The following is an 8,408-nucleotide window of genomic DNA, read 5'->3' on the forward strand; positions in this document are numbered from 1 at the left end:
TACAGTCCATTTACACTACTTCTTATCAGTGTGCTGTCTTTGTTTATATTGCTGGTGCTTGACATGGTATGGACCATAATAGGATGCAGATGGTGGAAATCCCAGAGAAGAACCTCAGAATTCAATTGCACTTAATCCAGCCCATTTGCGCGTTGCGCAGGCGATTTCACCAAACCTACTTGCAGCTAGACTTAGCGTATGCTTGCAAGAAAATACCAGAATTTCATGCCCATGCCCACTGACTTTGCACTTACAGGTGCATCTCAATAAATTAGAATGTCGTGGAAAAGTTCATTTATTTCAGTAATTCAACTCAAATTGTGAAACTCGTGTATTAAATAAATTCAATGCACACAGACTGAAGTAGTTTAAGTCTTTGGTTCTTTTAATTGTGATGATTTTGGCTCACATTTAACAAAAACCCACCAATTCACTATCTCAAAAAATTAGAATATGGTGACATGCCAATCAGCTAATCAACTCAAAACACCTGCAAAGGTTTCCTGAGCCTTCAAAATGGTCTCTCAGTTTGGTTCACTAGGCTACACAATCATGGGGAAGACTGCTGATCTGACAGTTGTCCAGAAGACAATCATTGACACCCTTCACAAGGAGGGTAAGCCACAAACATTCATTGCCAAATAAGCTGGCTGTTCACAGAGTGCTGTATCCAAGCATGTTAACAGAAAGTTGAGTGGAAGGAAAAAGTGTGGAAGAAAAAGATGCACAACCAACCGAGAGAACCACAGCCTTATGATTGTCAAGCAAAATCGATTCAAGAATTTGGGTGAACTTCACAAGGAATGGACTGAGGCTGGGGTCAAGGCATCAAGAGCCACCACACACAGACGTGTCAAGGAATTTGGCTACAGTTGTCATATTCCTCTTGTTAAGCCACTCCTGAACCACAGACAATGTCAGAGGCGTCTTACCTGGGCTAAGGAGAAGAAGAACTGGACTGTTGCCCAGTGTTCCAAAGTCCTCTTTTCAGATGAGAGCAAGTTTTGTATTTCATTTGGAAACCAAGGTCCTAGAGTCTGGAGGAAGGGTGGAGAAGCTCATAGCCCAAGTTGCTTGAAGTCCAGTGTTAAGTTTCCACAGTCTGTGATGATTTGGGGTGCAATGTCATCTGCTGGTGTTGGTCCATTGTGTTCTTTGAAAACCAAAGTCACTACACTCGTTTACCAAGAAATTTTGGAGCACTTCATGCTTCCTTCTGCTGACCAGCTTATTAAAGATGCTGATTTCATTTTCCAGCAGGATTTGGCACCTGCCCACACTGCCAAAAGCACCAAAAGTTGGTTAAATGACCATGGTGTTGGTGTGCTTGACTGGCCAGCATACTCACCAGACCTGAACCCCATAGAGAATCTATGGGGTATTGTCAAGAGGAAAATGAGAAACAAGAGACCAAAAAATGCAGATGAGCTGAAGGCCACTGTCAAAGAAACCTGGGCTTCCGTACCACCTCAGCAGTGCCACAAACTGATCACCTCCATGCCACGCCAAATTGAGGCAGTAATTAAAGCAAAAGGAGCCCCTACCAAGTATTGAGTACATATACAGTAAATGAACATACTTTCCAGAAGGCCAACAATTCACTAAAAATGTTTTTTTTATTGGTCTTATGATGTATTCTAATTTTTTGAGATAGTGAATTGGTGGGTTTTTGTTAAATGTGAGCCAAAATCATCACAATTAAAAGAACCAAAGACTTAAACTACTTCAGTCTGTGTGCACTGAATTTATTTAATACACGAGTTTCACAATTTGAGTTGAATTACTGAAATAAATGAACTTTTCCACGACATTCTAATTTATTGAGATGCACCTGTATGACTTATGGCATAGCGCTGCGCTTAACGCTAGTGCTCTTAAAATAGGCCCTTCATGTGCTAGTTATTGTTCTTGTGCAAAGTAAAACTTGCTGGCAAGCCATTGTGTTGTCTAATTGTCCGTGAATCATTTTTCCGAGTCTGTTCTTTTCAGTTAATTAGTCGAAATGGTTTGCAAAGCGGTCTCAATGATTCATTAGCAAATTGGTCCGATTAAAATTATTTAAAATAAAAAATAGGTACAGTAGGCAAATCCACTAATCTGCTGGAAAAGTCAATGGAAATTCATTGGTCAAAAAGGGTGGAATCCCTGATTCCCTTACGATTCAGTTCACTTGACATTGCATCACTAAGCCGACACTTTGGGGAGTGTCCTTCTACATGACGTAGTTGAAACCCTTCTACAATAATGGCAATTCTAAAATTGGCTATGGTGTTTAAGCCCTGCACTTTTAGGCGCGAAGCTGTACGGTATAAAAGCGGGCGCGCAAACACCATTCCTCAGAATTTTCTTCTTTCAAGACAACGATTCATCTCTCGTCTTAGAAGCCCTCTACATTTGTCGCCGTCGAAATACACAAGCCAGCGGACGGAATGTTCGCACGCTTTGAAGACTTTCCACTCCCCTGCAGTGTTCCGGCGGGCATTTTACACCTCGCCGTTGATGCTTCGTTGGTGAACGTGTCCTCGCTTCAGCAACACACCTACTCCACGCAGCGCTTCAGCTTGAGTATCCTATATCCTTCAATGCTATTGCATATTGTGTGTATATATATATATATATATATATATATATATATATATATATATATATATATATACAGTGCATCCGGAAAGTATTCACAGCACATTTTGTTATGTTACAGCCTTATTCCAAAATGGATTAATTCATTATTTTCTTCAAAATTCTACAAACAATACCCCATAATGACAACGTGAAAGTAGTTTGTTTGAAATCTTTGCAAATTTATTAAAAATAAAAAACGAAAAAATAAAACATGTACATAAGTATTCACAGCCTTTGCCATGACACTCAGAATTGAGCTCAGGTGCATCCTGTTTCCACTGATCATCCTTGAGATGTTTCTACAACTTGATTGGAGTCCACCTGTGGTAAATTCAGTTGATTGGACATGATTTGGAAAGGCACACACCTGTCTATATAAGGTCCCACAGTTAACAGTGCATGTCAGAGCACAAACCAAGCCATGAAGTCCAAGGAATTGTCTGTAGACCTCCGAGACAGGATTGTATCGAGGCACAGATCTGGGGAAGGGTACGGAAACATTTCTGCAGCACTGAAGGTCCCATTAAGCACAGTGGCCTCCATCATCCGTAAATGGAAGAAGTTTAGAACCACCAGGAATCTTCCTAGAGCTGGCCGCCCAGCCAAACTGAGCGATCGGGGGAGAAGGGCCTTAGTCAGGGAGGTGACAAAGAACCCGGTGGTCACTCTGACAGAGCTCCAGCATTTCTCTGTGGAGAGAGGAGAACCTTCCAGGAGAACAACCATCTCTGCAGCACTCCACCAATCAGGCCTGTATGGTAGAGTGGCAGACGGAAGCCACTCCTCAGTAAAAGGCACATGACAGCCCGCCTGGAGTTTGCCAAAAGGCACCTGAAGGACTCTCTGACCATGAGAAACAAAGATTGAACACTTTTGCATGAATGGCAAGCATCATGTCTGGAGGAAACCAGGCACCGCTCATCACCTGGCCAATACCATCCCTACAGTGAAGCATGGTGGTGGCAGCATCATGCTGTGGGGATGTTTTTCAGCAGCAGGAACTGGGAGACTAGTCAGGATCGAGGGAAAGATGAATGCAGCAATTTACAGAGACATCCTTGATGAAAACCTGCTCCAGAGCGCTCTGGACCTCAGACTGGGGCTAAGGTTCATCTTCCAACAGGACAACGACCCTAAGCACACAGCCAAGATAACAAAGGAGTGGCTAAGGGACAACTCTGTGAATGTTCTTGAGTGGCCCAGCCAGAGCCCAGACTTGAACCCGATTGAACATCTCTGGAGAGATCTGAAAATGGCTGTGCACCGACGCTCCCCATCCAACCTGATGGAGCTTGAGAGGTCCTGCAAAGAAGAATGGGAGAAACTGCCCAAAAATAGGTGTGCCAAGCTTGTAGCATCATACTCAAAAAGACTTGAGGCTGTAATTGGTGCCAAAGGTGCTTCAACAAAGTATTGAGCAAAGGCTGTGAATACTTATGTACATGTGATTTTTTTTAGTTTTTTTTTATTTTTAATAAATTTGCAAAGATTTCAAACAAGAGGCGCTTACATGTTCGCGTCTTTTTAAAGATGTCGTTCCGTGAGTGTTCCTTATGTGAGGGGCACATCCCACTGTTGGATCAGCATGAGAGCTGCATTCACTGTCTCACGCACCCATGCAGAGACAGACTGTCCTCACTGTGAGGGCATTAGTTTCAAGATGCTTCGCTTGCAAATCGCCCTTGTTCTGAGGAACGATTCAGCCTCCTGCCTCCTGCGCCCTCGCACCTGCCTCTTCTGTGACTCCCGAGGGATCACACAAGGAGGCATAGCGGGGCCGCGAGGTTGAGCAGGATGAATTTGAGGTGGACCTCAAATGTGGAAATGCGTGACACAGAAAAAGCCGCTTTCTTTGATGCTTCAGTGTCTCCAGCTGGCCTATTCGGCAGCTCTGTGGATAGGTTTGCTGAGCGCTACATCTTGACTCAGCAACACTCACAGGCTATGAGACATTTTATGTCGAAACGGAGCAGTACTTCATCACAACTGGCTCGGTCCCGCTCTGTCTCAGCAGCCAGCTCAGCGCAAGCCCCGCACTGATGGGAAAAACACCCCCACGAGCAGCAAAAGGGCACCTTACGGGCACAGCCCTATGAAGAAGAATGCAGAGCTCGCCATTCCTTCTGGACCTGTCCCGAAGAAGGCTTGATTGGTGACACACAATGCTGTTCCCCTCTTCCCCACTGCTGTCGAGAAAGGAATATTATTGTTCAAAATGTTGTTCAAAATGTTGCTTCTGTGTCTCACATTCCAATAAAGAATGCAAAAAAGAGTTGTTGCACATGCACGAGACGCTCAAACTTTTTCAATAAAGAGCTCTTTTCCACTTCAAAGCCCACACATTATGCACAACTGCTTCCCAATGGTGAGTGGCACATAAAATCATACAGTTAACAAACCAAATTGCCCTCTGTCCCATTACAGAGACACATGGCGAGCCCTTACGGTCATTTCTGACTGGGTGCAAAAAATTATAGAACATGGTTACACGATCCAGTTTGCACATCAGCCGTTCCGTTTCAATGGTGTTCTGTCTTCCACGGTTCTGTCCGGAGACATACCAGTGTAATGAGCCGAAATACACAATCTTCTCGCAAATAACGTGATGGAGGTTGTTCCAAATTGTCAAGCCCAAAAAGGGTTTTACAGCTGCTATTTTCTTGTCCCAAAGAAAGACAACGGGCTTCGGCCAAGTTTAGATCTGAGATATTTGAATTGTGCACTTGCAAAGCGCCCGTTCAAAATGATTACTCAAAAATGGATCTCATCGCATGTCAAATTGGTTTGTGTCGATAGATCTGAAAGACGCATACTTTCATGTAAAAAACTGACCACATCACAAGATGATTTTGAGATTTGCGTTGGAGGGAACTGTTTATCAATTCAAAGTCCTGCCATTTGGACAGTCCCTGGCTTCACAAAGTGCATCGATGTGGTACTTGCCCCTCTGAAACTGAGCGGCACGTGCATTTTGAAATACCTCGATGATTGGCTGTTACTGGCCCAATCAGAGGCTCTGTTATACCAGCACAGAGACTTTTTGCTCCAACATCTGAACAGCTTGGGCCTCAGTGTCAGCTGGGCATGCCAGCAAATCTTCTTATTGAGAGTCCGTCTTGACTCCATGAGCAAGCGAGCGCATCTCACGAGTGAGCGCATTCAGGCCATTTTCCAGTGTCTGTCTCAGTTCAAACTGGGGAGAGCACTTCCACTGAAGCTGCTTCAAAAATTACCGTGAATTACTGTGCGGACCTATTGTAATGCCAAGGAGCGATGCCGGGAGAATGGAGACTTCATCCTCAGACTGTCCTGAAGATTTGGGAAATATTCAGCAAACCGGAAATCGATCTATTTGCCTCTGCTGAGAACGGCCACTGTCCCCTCTGGTATTCCAAGTCCCAGGCCCTGCTAGGAGTGATCGCAATGGCCCACAGATGGCCTGCGAAATGCAAATATGCATTTACCCCGGTGTGCCTCCTTCACTCTGTCATATGCAGAGTCCGAGAGGACAAGGAAACGATTCTGTTGGTTGCGCCGAAGTGGACCAATCAGTCCTGTTTCCAGAAATGATAGAGATTCTGGACTCTATCTATATCTGCGTATCATGCACCTGAAGCCGGCACCTATATAGACAAACATGATTTAATCATAAAGTTCCTTAGGGGAGTGAGGTGGCTAAATCCCCCTCGCTTCGGCTACAGTCCCTACTTGGGACCTAACGTTGGTCCTAAAAGCACTCACATGCCCCCTTTCGAGCCTCTGGACTCTGTTGATTTGCATGTGCTTTCTCTTAAGACTGCATTACTGCTGGCTTTGGCCTCAGTAAAATGGGTCGGTGAATTGTAAGTCGACAATTCGTGTCTGGAGTTTGGTCCGGGTCTTTCAAAAGCCACTGTCAAACCCAGAAAATGCTATGTGCCTAAGGTTTTAACCACGCCCTTCAGACCACAGGTGGTTCGCCTTCAAGCCTTTTTCCCTCCTCCATTTAATTTAGATGAGGAACAGTCCTTGCATTTGTTATGCCCTGTGCGAGCGCTCCACTCATATGTTGAGCACATCTGCCAGTTCAGACCGTCTGACCAGCTCTTTGTGTGCTATGGAAGATGCACGAAAGGAATGTCCGTCACCAAGTACAGACTTTCTCTCTGGATCATTGATGCGATCGCCCTGGCTTATGAGTCGCAGGGGGCAAATCGCCCATTTGGTGTTAAAGCACACTCAACTAGAGGCATGGCCTATTCATGGGCATGGACAAACGGTGTGTCCTTACAAGACCTAGGTTTTACAGCAGAATGGTCTTCTCAAAACACATTCGCAAGGTATTACAACCTAGACATAACGTCTGTCATCGCAAGTCCTCTCTGTCTAGAGCGCTTGCTATTTCGTTGGCCAAGAATATACCTATGCCCCTCCTTTTAAGTATGGGCTCCCCATCATTTTAAACAACCTCCTGCATTCAGGCCATTGTAATTTCCCATAAAGTCACAAGCACTTGCATTATAAATAAAACTTCCTTCCCGACTGGGTTTGTGAAGGGGTTAATTCATACTAAATGACTATAGTTCATATATCCATTGTGAATGTTCCCTTCCTCGCTCACCATGAGGGTCATTCACTTGCGGCATACTCCTGTTGGTCGCCATCCCGTGGGACTGCGGCATCATATTTTCCTCTCAGGGAGGGTTATGTCGTGTAGTGTGGCGTGATGAGAATCTGTTCCCCATAGCGTCAGCTTAGTGACGCAATGTCAAGTGAACTGAATCGTTTGGAACGTCTCTGTTACGTATGTAACCTTGGGAACAAGACATTGTGTAAGCTGGCCACACAACAGAGTCAGAGTTTTTTGTGGTGCGAGCGATGTGCTCTTTGTCCCTCAGTCAGAAAATTCTGAGGAATGGTGTTTGACCACCCGCTTTTATACCGTACAGCTTCTCACCTAAAAGGGCGGGGCTTAAACACCAAAGCCAATTTTAGAATTGCTGTTATTGTAGAAGGGTTTCAACTAGGTCGTGCAGAAGGACACTCCCCATAGCGTCAGCTTAGTGACTGAGTGTCTCATTCCCTTCATCTCAGGGAACCAAGGTTACATATGTAACAGAGATGTTTTGGCTAATTTGGTCTTGTTTTTAGCTACCAACATGAATGTAGCTCTCTGAACTCCGTTTTATACTTTTTACCATATTGAAATAGATTCCACAGAATTTTAGCACAGTTAATGCAAAAAAAGGGTGCAGATTCTGTTGAGTCCTGATAATAATCTTATATAAAAGCCAATGTATGTCTCTCCTCTCCAGGGGTTTTCAAGAAGCTTGATCCCCACCAAACTGGCTTCATTGAGTTGGACTTTCAGCAGGTAAGAACGTAATGCAGTTTGTCATACTGTAATACATCTATATGTCTATATAATCTAAAGAGTTAATATCTTATTTTTATAACACATTTTCTTTGTTTCCTTTAGTGGCTGAACTTTACCATGATTTAGGTGACCTGCCACCGGACCACAACATTAAAGAATGAATTATAAGGATTACATGTGTTAAATATAAAATACGTTTTTTTGTTTACCAGTTATTTTTAAACTGGGCATGGCTCTTTCTATGTCTTACTTTAAAAGTGTTTCATGATTTTATTGTGCTTGTCATTACCACACTATTTTATTTTACAAATGCAAGCCTTGTTGAACCAGTCTTAACCACTATGTAATAAAAAAGTGTATGTACTGTTGCATTTTCCCCAAATACATTTTTAATCACTTTTTAGACTGTATGAACTTGTATTTTTATGCA

General features: G+C 43.7%; 1 protein-coding gene across 1 annotated transcript in view; it reads left to right on the forward strand.

The window, feature by feature from the left end:
- Nucleotides 1-8,388, forward strand: part of LOC127438759 (calpain-2 catalytic subunit-like) — a 35,191-nt gene extending 26,803 nt beyond the window's left edge. The window contains exons 20-21 of the mRNA XM_051694584.1: nt 7,917-7,975; nt 8,081-8,388. Of these exons, the coding sequence (XP_051550544.1) occupies nt 7,917-7,975; nt 8,081-8,104 (83 nt within the window). The 3' untranslated portion in view covers nt 8,105-8,388. The remainder of the gene's footprint in view (nt 1-7,916; nt 7,976-8,080) is intronic.
- Nucleotides 8,389-8,408: the final 20 nt, after the last annotated feature.

This window comes from Myxocyprinus asiaticus, chromosome 50, assembly GCF_019703515.2.
Source record: "Myxocyprinus asiaticus isolate MX2 ecotype Aquarium Trade chromosome 50, UBuf_Myxa_2, whole genome shotgun sequence".
NCBI classification, from domain to species: domain Eukaryota; kingdom Metazoa; phylum Chordata; class Actinopteri; order Cypriniformes; family Catostomidae; genus Myxocyprinus; species Myxocyprinus asiaticus.